The 12,486-nt window shown below is 38.5% G+C and overlaps 1 protein-coding gene across 1 annotated transcript in view; it reads left to right on the top strand.

Annotated features, from left to right (window-relative positions):
- LOC136858478 (sialomucin core protein 24) overlaps positions 1 to 12,486 on the top strand; it is a 61,273-nt gene that overhangs the window by 19,976 nt on the left and 28,811 nt on the right. The window contains exon 2 of the mRNA XM_067138046.2: positions 2,228 to 2,650. Coding sequence (XP_066994147.2) covers positions 2,228 to 2,650 — 423 coding nt within the window. The remainder of the gene's footprint in view (positions 1 to 2,227; positions 2,651 to 12,486) is intronic.

The following is a 12,486-nucleotide window of genomic DNA, read 5'->3' on the forward strand; positions in this document are numbered from 1 at the left end:
GCTTAATGATCACGTTACGAGGAAGTTGTGGCACAACATACTGCTCCAACATGTCTAGGTAAAGTGTTCCATTAACTGTAGGCTCCACGAAGAAGAATGGGCCAATAACCCTGTCCTTCAACAATCCACACCACACAGTCACTTTCAGAGAGTCCTGTTCCAACTCTTATCACCACATGGGGGGGGGGGGGAGGGGATTCAGATCTCCATATGCGGCAATTGTGCTTGTTTACCGTGCTGGAAATATAAAATGTAGCCTCGTCCGAGCAGTGTTGCCAACGTATATTTTCAAGATCCGCTAAATACTACTAAAAAATCTGCTAAAATTCTGCCAAGAAATCCAATCTCAAATAATGAGCAATAATAATAATATAATAATAATAATAATAATAATAATAATAATAGTAAATGTCTGCACTCACCTGATCCTGGAGTTTCACTGGGATTAACCTGCGAGCCGGCGAGCTAAAACTTGTAGGCGTTTTACTGCCAGGTGCAAACTAGGTGAATCCCTTACCTCCAGGGCCACGCACAGAATAGGCCCGTTCATTAAATGGTCTTCCTTCATAGCATAAATGCTACTCTGTCACAGTTTTATTATCTGTTGTCATTCTTCGACTAAGAGATAAGTACCCTTTCCCAGCGCATGACAAAATTATGATAGGTACCATGATCTCATAACATCAAATCCAAATAACATGCTTTCCTCATATGACTACTAGCTCCTGACAAGAAATACGGAATAGCTCGGAGAGAGACTGGAGTACAAATTAAAAAAAAAAGTAAAAAGGATAAAACACTAAATTCCGCTGTAATACATCTAAAATTCCGCCAAAACATCCGCTAAATGATATATTTCTCCGCCAACAGTCTTCTAATTCTGCCAAACTTAGCGGAAAATCCGCTAAGTTGGCAACCCTGCGTCCAAGAAACAGACCAAATCAAGGAATGCCTCGATTCGATCAATTTTTGCCAGAATTGTCTCGTCTCCGAGAATGCCTTCTGTAGCGGCCTGTCCTGGGGTTTGATTTTCTGACGAAGCTGCAGTTTGTACACCCGTAGGCGCAACCTTTTGTGGACAATATCGTGTACTGTCAAACAAGGTAACTGTAACTGCCTACTTGCTTGTCGAATTGACTTACGAGGGCTCCGCTTGAAGGACACGCGGATTAAATCAACAGTAGCCTCTGAAACTGTGTGCTTGGCGTGGTGGCCCGACATTGACGGCAAGGTCCCAGATTCTCGACGGCACCTGTCCCATTTCATTATTGTTACGTAAGTGGGAACATCATCAGTTGGTAACAGTCCATACTCACACCAAAATCTACGTTGTACTAGTGTAACGGATTTTATCTCCGTGAGCGAAAGCACACAGAACACCTTCTGCTGCTGTGGAGTCCACATGGTTACTGGCACACTTCTCGTGAATAATGCAGTTATGCACATGTGGCACGACCGCAAGCGAACACAGAAAACATTGAGTTACCTAGTTGTAGAAACAAACCGCCAATAAATATCTCCATTATTTCTCAAGTTATTCAATTTTATATTATTATACCTTTAACCTGGACACCTTGTATAACAGGTACATTCAAGCTGGCATGTTTTTTAAAATGCTTGCTTGTGGAGAAGATAACTGGCATATAGCATTGCCTTCAAATTTTAGACTGTCGGTTAAAGAGTTGAATGTGTTGATCTCCACGTCGAACACCTTGGCGATCGCCCACCCCACGTCTATATCACTGCTGGGTTACTCAATTGATTGCTGGTCATCGAATTTCATAAATAAGTTTCCAAGTGCTGCATCTTTGAAATAAAATGTAAATATTATTCAAACAATTTAGTACAAGATAAATTGGGAAATCTAAAACGCAGATATTTCAATAATTAAAATAAAGGGAGAGCTGGGCAATCCTTGGGAAGCACAAGCTTTCTCTAGCATCCTTCAGTCACTGCTGCTGTTCGTGATACAACATGTTGTTGGGAGGTTTACTTCATTGATGCATCTAAGTTTAATTCTGGTGTATTAAAAAAAATGTGTATGGTAACAAATTAAAAAGCTTGAGGGAAGGACTTGAACATTAGAGGAGCACTTTAATACTGTAATTTAAATAAAAGTTACACATTTAATATACTTCAGGTGTGTATTAGTTTGAGCAACATATTTCCTGTTGTACAGCTAAAGTGCATTAATCTCACATTTACACACTGATTTTTTTCTTCTCAGGTGGAGCTCCTGCTAACAATTCTGAAAACCAACCACAGCCTCTTACATCCTCCTCTACTACTCCTGTCACTACCCCTGCCCCCACCACCACCACTGCTACTTCCCCCACCACCACCACTGCTACTTCCCCCACCACCACCACCACCACTACCACTGCTACTTCCCCCACCACCACTACCACCTCTGCTACTTCCCCCACCACCACCACCTCTGCTACTTCCCCCCCCACCACCACCACCTCTGCTACTTCCCCCACCACCACGACGGCAACAACATCATCATCTACTGTTACTACTCCAACTGCTTCTACCACACCTACTCCAGTTCCAACTGCAGGGCCAACTCTGAAACCTGCTACAACGACTCTCACGCCAACTGATGAACCCTCGAAGGACCGTAGATTTGATGGACCTAGCTTCATAGGTAAGTTTTCTGTCTTTATTACAGTTCTGTAATTTGTTGTTCTATCCCTTTGCGATGAGTTTCTCATTTCCATTTTTTGTGTTTGTATTTCATTTTCTTTGAATTAGTTAACTAACTGAAATTGTAATGTCTGGTTTCTAATTTGCTACACATGTCCTTTGGATTCTTATTGTTTGTAGTTTCATGATTGAAAGTGTGATCATCACGGAATGTAGGAGTTGACACCGTAGAAAATAACTCCTTTCCAAAGAACTGGATTTCTAAAGGAGGCTATGAAAAAAAATGGATGGAACTGAAAATACAATTTAAGGGACCTTTGTAAGTGGCTTTAGAGCTACAGGAACATTTCCTCTAAATGTAGAAATGTTTCAAATTTACTGTATTGCGTATGAAGCATAACTGTGAACACCAACATAAGCATGTGACTGTCGTGACTATGATGTGACAGCAGCCTGTTTTATTAGTAACCCTGTCTCAGTTACATGTTGTTGTTTGGGTCATCAGTCCATAGGCTGGTTTGATGCAGCTCTTCATGCCACCCTATTGTGCTAACCTTCTCATTTATACTTAACTACTACATCCTACATCTACTCTAATCTGTTTGTCGTATCCATACCTTGCTCTGCCCCTGCCATTTTTACTGCTTATACTTCCCTCAAAATCTAACTGAACAGAACCTGCCAAATTGTTTTCCTCTCACCAATTCGATTCATTATCTCCTCATTTGTGATTTGATCTGCCCTTCTCATCGTCAGCATTCTTCTGTAACACCACCTTTCAAAAGCTTCTATTCTTTCTTTCTGAGCTAGTTACTGTCCATGTTTCACTTCCATACAATGCCACGCTCCAAACAAAAGTTTTCAAAAACGTCTTCCTGATTCCTATATCAATGTTTGAAGTGAACACATTTCTTTTCTTAAGAAAGGTCTTCCTTGCTTGTGTTAGTCTGCATTTTATGTCCCCCTTACTTCTGTCATCATTATTCTCCTACCCAAGTAATAATATTCATATACTTCCTTAAAGATTTCTCCTAATCTAATTTTTCCTGCATTACCAGATTTCATTTGACGGCATTTCATTACCTTTGTTTTGGATATATTTATTTTCATCTCCAAGACTGTATCCATATCATTCAGCAGTTCTCCAGATCTTTGGTAGACTCGGATAAAATAATGATATCATTGGCAAATTTCAGAGTTTTGATTTCCTCTCCTTGGATTGCGAGTCCTTTTTCGAACTGCTCTTTGATTTCCTTTATCACCTATTCTATGTAAATATTGAAAAGGAGTGGGGGAGACAAACTGCAGCCTTGCCTCACTCCTTTTTTGATTACTGCTGCTTTTTCATAGCCTTGGGCTCTTACCACTGCAAATTGATTTTTGTACAGATTGTAGATCATTCTTATTTCTCAGTATCTGATCCCGATCACCTTCAGAATCTCCAATAGCCTTCGTCCAATCAACCTTATTGATCTGACATGTTATAAATTCCAGGTGCCTTGTTGCTATGTAGGTCTCTCAAGTCTCTGTCGAATTCTGACCTCAAAATTTGGTCTCCCATTTCTGTTGTTAGACATGTGAGGAAAGTGTGTGGAGGAAAGGGAACCAGGATAGAGTGTTATCCAGGAATTAGGTTGAGGCAGGTGTTGAAGAAAATAGAGATGGAGGAGGGAAAGGAGAAGGTGGTAGTGTTTCACGTTGGTATCAACAACGTAAAGCAAGCAGGTATAAGTACCAACATAGTTGGGGATGTGTGATATCTGGTAAATGCAGCATGGATGAAGTTTAAGTAAGCGGATATTATCGGTGGAATACTGTATAGGAGGGGTACTGACTGGTAGGTGATTGGGGATTTAAATGAAACTATGGAGTGGGTATGTGGGGAAGGGAGTAAGATTTCTAGATCCAAATGGGTGGGTAGGAGATAGGGATCTGCGCTCACGTGGCCTTCATTTAAACCAAAGTGGTGTGCATAAGTTAGGAAATTTGTTTAGAGGGTTATAGGGAAACGGGGTGGTCTAGAGAGCAGTGATTAGGATACAGGGATCTGGAAGTCAAGTAGGGATGACATAAAAATGTTAATGTTGAACTGTAGAAGTATCGTAAAGAAAGGAATAGAATTAAGGAATTTAATAGATATATACCGTATTTACCCAAATAATTCCCGCACTCTCATTTTGAAAACAAAAGTAAATAAATGAAATGAACTAAAATTCCTTCCATCGAAAGAGTAACGTAGCCACAAACAAACATTTCGTATCACTCTGCAAGGTACACGTGGTCTTTATGCAAATATGAACTTGTAAATTTACGGATATAGCTGCTTTGCCCAAGATGATAACAATACATTATCACTGCTATAAAATATATTTTCATGCAAATGAGGAAGTAGGCCTACGTTTTTTCATCCAGTTATCTTTAATTCCAAAGCGATGACCTATATTTTTCGTGGGCTTAAAAGTTTCCTGAAAGTCCAAATTAATTTTTAACACCAAACCCCGAAAAATATTTCCAAGATATTAAGGAAGGTAAATGGACGGGCCAGTTTCAATGCCGTAGGATATTCGCAGTTTTAATACATAACTATTGTTATACGCAGAACATTTTTTGATATTTACAAATAAAACTTGAAACATTCACTCGTGACCCGCACAAACAGGCACTTCTTACTGAAATGATTTTATTGGCCCTGCGGAAAACACGTCATACTACAAAGCGCGCAAATGTTACTGTGCAACCCTCTTTAAACCACCTTCCCGGCTGCGTTCTACTCTAGAATCCTCTCCTAAATTACTTACAGGTTCGTCACACTCCACGTCTAAAACACTTCTCACACGTGGTCCCTTTTTACTGGACAGTAACACGACCAGTGGTGGATAATTCCTTTCGTGCAATGTAAAAACTTGAAATGGACACACCGGCGAAATCTGATGTTAGTTTTGGAATACAGTGAAACCTCTCGTGAATTCAAAATCTTTGTAATGCAGAAATCGGACTTCCAATTACATGATTTCGAATTGACAACTATCTCATCTTGTAATGTAGAAATGCCAATTTTCGCAGATTCTGCTTTTCTGTGTACTGCCTGCTACGTGATATTGTGGCATTCCTTAAAACGCTGAATACGAAAGAATTAGGATTTCACTCTATATTAAACTATGAAACACACTATAGACACTTAGGTTATAAACCATGGTTCTGATCTGTATTGAATTGTAAGTACAATATAATTATTAAATTAATGTAGTAATGGTCCACCTTTCAATACTATAATATGTAACATTCTAAATTACATTAATTAGGGACTAGTTTCGACCGGGGCTGGCCATCTTCAGCCTTAATGTAAAATATCGTAATAACTAAACAAATGTACATGCAAACAATTGACATAAAACAAATGAAACAAATATATACAAATTGACATTAAAAACTGGGATGGAATTATGAATAAATTTGAAAATAAACTAGGTTCTAACATCTTGAGTATGCTCATCATTGAGACTGATTTCAAGTATTAATTTATATACACAGAACTGTTGGTTCTAATACTGCTGATTTTTAAATTTTGATCCCGTAGTTCATCACCAAATCTATTTGTGTGGTGTTAGCTATATGCAATCCATTGGACACCGCTGTAAATAACCACTAGCTGACGGGGAACTGTTAGATGTTGTTTCATCCTCAATCAAGGTGATAAAATGAGATGCTCTCGTGGTGCTTGTTAAATCATGCTGAAATGTTGTTGGACATTGTCAGGACGGCTGTATTTTTGTTCGTTCTGATACCTACAGAGTAGTAGTTCCACCAAGAACCCAGCTGGAGGCAGTAGTGGTACGAGTTTCATTGCCTTTCATAGCAACAGTTTATTTCCCACTAGGCCAGCCTCTTAATATCAATGATGTAATTGATTTTAAAGAACAGCTCCCAACTCCTTTTGTCTTATTGGGTGATTTTAATACCAATCACCCGTTGCGGGGCTCTAAATGCCTTGCCCTGGAGGAAGGGAGTTGGTACAGTTAATAGAAGAGCTGGATTTGTGTGTTTTAAATACAGGGGATCAAATACAGTTCAGTGTAGCACATGGTGCCTTCTCATGCATTGATGTTAGTCTGTGCAGCCGTGTGCATGTTCCCATGTAGTAGGGATGTACACGGTGACGTCTGTGACAGTGACCCCTTCCCCATTATTTTTACTTTGTTGAAACAGAAATCCATTCAAGCTCCTCCCTGATAGATTCGTAAATGTACTGATTGGCCAAAGTTCTCATCGCTAGCTATGTCCTTAACGATTCAAATAGCTATAGCGTAGATGGCGATATAACCTATATTATACAAGTGATCCTTGCTGCTGCTGAGGAGTCCATTCTATCTTTTTATGAGAATTCTCGACAAAAACTCGTTCCTTGGTGGAACAAAGATATTGCAGCAGCTATAAGAAATGCTGTCGTGCTCATAAACACTATTGCAGCCAACCTACTGTGGCCAACTTGGTAACATTCTAAAAACTTCACGCTAAGGCTTCATGGGAAAGATGTGTCTGTGACATCATACACACAGTCTTCTCAAGTTTTGACTAAACTTCGATTTATTTCTGGAGTACATTCCATTTCCATTGCAGGCGGTATTGTCACCGATACACCAACGGTCACTAACTGCCTAGAAGTTGTTTCTCAGATGTGTCTAGTTCTGGGGATTACCATCATGATTTCCTGGCTCTGAAGCAGGAGGCAGAACGTTGTCATCTTACTTTTCAGAGGACTATAATGTGCCTTTTATGGAGTGGAAACTCTGCAGCGCCGTGGCGCTTTGCAGGGACATGGCTCCTGGACGAGATAATGTCCATAACTAGATGTTGAAACACCTCAGCGAGGATAGCTTCTTATCTCCTTGGGGTGTTCAACCGTATCTGGGTAGAGGGAGGGTTTCAGTCACAGTGGAAATAATTTAATGCATACTCCAGACATTAGTCAGATTCATGACTGCTCTCTGAAAGGAACATCTGTTAATTGCCTGATACAGAAAGGTCAAGGTAACGTGCTTGCTTCATCTGATCACCAGGGCTGTCCATGGTCAGCCATATGCTAACGCTTGCTTATTAGACATTTCCATGTCTATTTCACGACCTTACAGCTCAAAATGGCAGCTACATTTTTATACATTGCTTTCTTACGGTCCTTTCATCCTCTGCAAAATTCCATTGTCGATTTGTATATGAACTTGTCGATAGCTCCCTTGTGAGTACATTATCAAGAACTTTTTTCTTACGACCTGGAGTATATATATATATATATATATATATAAAATAACTTGTCCTGACTGACTGACTGACTGACTGATTCATCATCGCAGAGCCAAAACTACTGGACGTAAAGAAATGAAATTTTGGGGATATATTCATATTAAGATGTAGGTGCTCGCTAAGAGAGGATTTTTGGATATTCCTTCGCTAAGGGGGTGAAAAAAGGGGTGAAATTTTAAAATGAGTGTGTCTATATCTTGAAAGTTTAAAAGTTTACAGATGTAGAAATTGGTATTTAGAATCTTCTTTAAACATAAAGAAACACGTATTTTTTTGTTTTCGGAAAATCGCAATAGGAGGGGTGAAAAAGTGGTCGAATGCCTTTGATGAGGCAACTTATATTTCAGAAACTGAAGATATTACAGACCTGAAAATTGGTGTTTGGGATCTCCTTTAAATATAAAGAAACACGTATTTTTTTGTTTTTGGAAAATCCAATTAATGGGGGGTGAAAAGGGGGTGATTTTTTAAAATGAGTGTATCTATATCTCAAAACTGTTATAGTTTATAGATGTAAAAATTGGAATTTAGAATCTCCTTTAAAAATAAAGAAACGCGTATTCTTTTGTTTTCGGAAAATCCCAATAGGAAAGGTGTAAAAGGGTGAATAATGGGTTGAATGCCTTTAATGAGGCTACTTATAACCTGAAGATATTACAGACCTGAAAATTGGTATTTGGGATCTACTTTAAATGTAAAGAAACACGTATTTTTTCGTTTTTGGAAAATCCAAATATTGAGGGGTGAAAAGGGGGGTGAATTTTTAAAAATGAATGTGTCTACATCTTAAAACTTTAAAATTTACAGATGTAAAAATTGGTAGTTAGAATCTCCTCTAAAAATAAAGGAGCACGTATTGTTTGTTTCCTGTAAATCCCAATAGGAGGGGTGTAAAAGGGTAAAAAATGGGTTGAATGCCTTTAATGAGGATACATATATCTCAGAAACAGAAGATATTACAGAACTGAAAATTTGTATATGGGATCTCCTTTAAAAATAAAGAAACACGTATTTTTTTTTTTAGTTTTTGGAAAATCCTATTAATGGCGGTTAAACAGAAGTGACAAATTGGGGTGAAATTTTTGAAAGATTATCTTGGAAACGTAAAATGTTACAGACGTAAAAAGTGGGTGTTTGGAATCTCCTGTAAATGTAAAGAAACATAGGTGATTTGTTTTTGGAAACTCCACTTAAGGGGAACCCAAAAGGGGTGAAATTTTAAAATGAGAATTTTTACAGTATATCTAAAAAAACTTAACATGTTACAGAAGTGAAAAATGGTATTTTTATCTCTATTAAACATAAAGAAATGTGTATTTTTAATTTTCGGAAATACCACTTGGGTGGATTGGGGGTGAAAGTGACTGAAAATGGTGTTGAATTCTTGTAATTAGGCTACTGATATCTTAAAAATGAAGATGTTACAGTTGTGAAATTTGATATTTGCAATCTGCTTTAAAAGTAAAGAAACACGTATTCTCGGAAAATCCAATGAAGCGGGGGGAGGGGGTGAAAGAATTGAAAAATTAATTGACTTTAATTGTATGAGAATATATACATCTAATAAAAACTAAAGTTGTTACAGACGTGAAAATTTGTATTTGGATCTCCTTTAAAAAAAAAGAAAAACGCGTTTTGGGGGGGAAACCATCTTGGGGGGCGGGAGTGTAAAGGAGTTGAATTCCTTTCATCAGGACACATAAATCAAAAACTGAAGAAGTTAGTCGTGATAGTTGGTATTTAGAAGATCCTTCACTATTAAAGAAACAAGTATTTTTTTTGCGGGAAAATTCACTTGGGGGGGGGGGGAGTAGTTTGAAATGAAGTGACAAAAGTAAATTATATTTATGGGGATACTTATATCTCAAAACTGAAGGTAAGACGTGAACATTGGTGTTTGGAATCTCCGTTATACATAAAGAAACATGCCGCCTTTTAATTTTTTTTGGGGGAGGGGGGTTGGCAGTAAAAACTAACGGCGGTGGGGTGTAAAAGGAGATGAGACCAATTGATTTTACTGTTCTTAATGTACTTATAAGGATCCTCTGTTGCTCAGGCGGCAGCGCGCCGGCCTCTCACAGCTGGGTTCCGTGGTTCAAATCCCGGTCACTCCATGTGACATTCGTGCTGGACAAAACGGAGGCGGGACAGGTTTTTCTCCGGATACTCCGGTTTTCCCTGTCATCATTCATCCCAGCAACACATAATAGTAATAATAAGAATAACATTAATAATAATAATAATAATAATAATAATATTAATAATAATGTTCCGGACCGTCGTCAAATATGCGAACCGCGCTGGAAACGGCTCCTGGACGGGTAATGACTAAGAATGCAGTCCGACTGCGGGTTCAGTGCCGCCAAGGCACCCAATATGACACCACGCCGGATCTCCTGAAGGATTTTATCCAGATTAAAAATGATTATAGGAAAATACGGTATGGCAAAGATTTACAGACCCAACTGACCGGGAAGAATACCTGAGCCTAGCCCGGGAAGTACGAAATCGATTGCTGGAAAGGAAGATTGAAAAATGGGAGGAAACGTGCCGTAATCTAATAGAAAACGAGTCAGATCGGGAATTTTTGTGGATTCTCGCTGAAAACGTGTCAGATCGCGAATTTCGGCGGATTATATATCTAAAACAATAAGCATTCAATTATAAATTTCAGTATAATACCGTAGCGAAGCACGGGTACCTTGCTAGTATATATATATATACAGTAAATATTTTTTAAATGCTATTTGTTCGGGGCATCAACCTATAGAGATCTTTTGCCCCTAGAGTATGTTACTCATGTTTATCTTTACCACCCAATGGACTGGCAAATATAACGGTACTCTTGATGCCAAAGAAAATGGCATTGACTATCTGGCTATTGTCTTAACCACAAGCTCATTTCTCCTCACCGGTAATAACCCTGAAAAAGAACATTCTACCATCGCAGTCGATCTGACTAAGCTGGTTAACATAATTGTGCTCCTACTTCTCCCAGGTGTCACAATCCAGGGTATAGGTTAGGTGATAATGCAGTGTATGCTAAACTACCTAGTATAAGTCTTGAAATGATTTATATGTAATTCTAATATCTGAAGCAATAGTTATCTATTCATCCTAGGAATCTGTTTTTGAGTGTGCAGCTGTCGGGCTTCCCTGTTCATGTTCTCAGATATCTTAGCAGTCTGTAAACCTCGCATGCCATTGAAACACCCTATTAGAAGCTACTTCTCTCGACCAGCGGTAGAATGCCTGCCTCTGGATCCTAAGGTCATCTGTTCAAGGTAGTTGAATTTTTTATGGTACTCTGCCCGTACAACCAGTGTTGCCAGCTCACAAACACAAAAAGTAGGTGAACTGTATTAAAAATATTGCTAAAAATGGTTAAAATTACAGACTTTAATAGCTTAAAAAAGGCCAGATGAACTCTCCTAATTATTGAAAAACATGGTCTCATCCTGCTCGTCATCTTCAATAGCATTACTAAAGGTAGCAGAAGATACGTTAGTGGTATTAAAAGCACAGCATAAGAGTATGCTGCTGTGGTGATAATTGGTTTAAACTCGCTTGTAGGGGATTTATATGAATGGCAGCAGTTTATTGGTTCCTCTGGGGCCAAAATGTACAAGCAGAATGGCATCTAATGTTTGTGTCGTCATTCTGTTTTTTTATTCTGATTTTACAATATTAATTTGACCAAAGACACGTTCTGCATCAGCATTTGAATATGGTACCCGTAGTATAGAAAATGCCAAGAATATAAGTTCTTGATAGAGATTTTCATCACAATAATCTACCTTAATCCAAAACTCTATTGAATTAAAGTATTTTCGTATTTGGTGTCAGTAATATTTTTCCACTGGGATACCAATAAGTATGTTATGAGAAACACAAAGATCACATGCGCTATCAAGTGAAGGTTTCGGTACTTACAGGTTTTCCTCAGCAGAAAACATGTTTGTCATTTTATTTTATTTATATTATGTGGAAGGCATGACTGTAGTTCATCTGTGCCAAATGTTAATCTCAATGTCAATTATGAAACTGTGCCTATGTTCATTTAGAGCTGAATCAAAATCAGAAACAAGGTATCGTTTTGGTTCCAAATAACTTTCAACTGAGGTGACTAATGGGAAAATTACCGTAGAAATTGAGACGCACTTACTCAATGACTGTAGTGATTTAGTTGGTCATTAATTAACTTAGTTGAGTCAGTATTCTCTTCCTCAAAGGCTTTATTGGTTTTCTGAATTTCCACCAAAATTGGTTTCAAGTAAGAAAATCACAATACATTTTGTGGGTCACTGTACATGCCAGAAAGTGTTTTTTTTTTCTTTTCACATTTTGAGTCATGGCCCTCCTTATGCTCAGGCAGCTAGGGCTATACAATCCACTAAGGGTCCCTAACCAGTTAGAGTAGAGATCCTCACTTGGACTATGTGTAAGTAGGGTAGGTTCCTGTTTTATGAATTTACCGAGCTCAGAACATTTTAAGCAAGCCTCAGACCTATGGGAGTAACAGAGTAACAATCCCATTTC

The sequence above is a fragment of the Anabrus simplex genome, chromosome 1 (genome assembly GCF_040414725.1).
Source record: "Anabrus simplex isolate iqAnaSimp1 chromosome 1, ASM4041472v1, whole genome shotgun sequence".
NCBI lineage: Eukaryota > Metazoa > Arthropoda > Insecta > Orthoptera > Tettigoniidae > Anabrus > Anabrus simplex.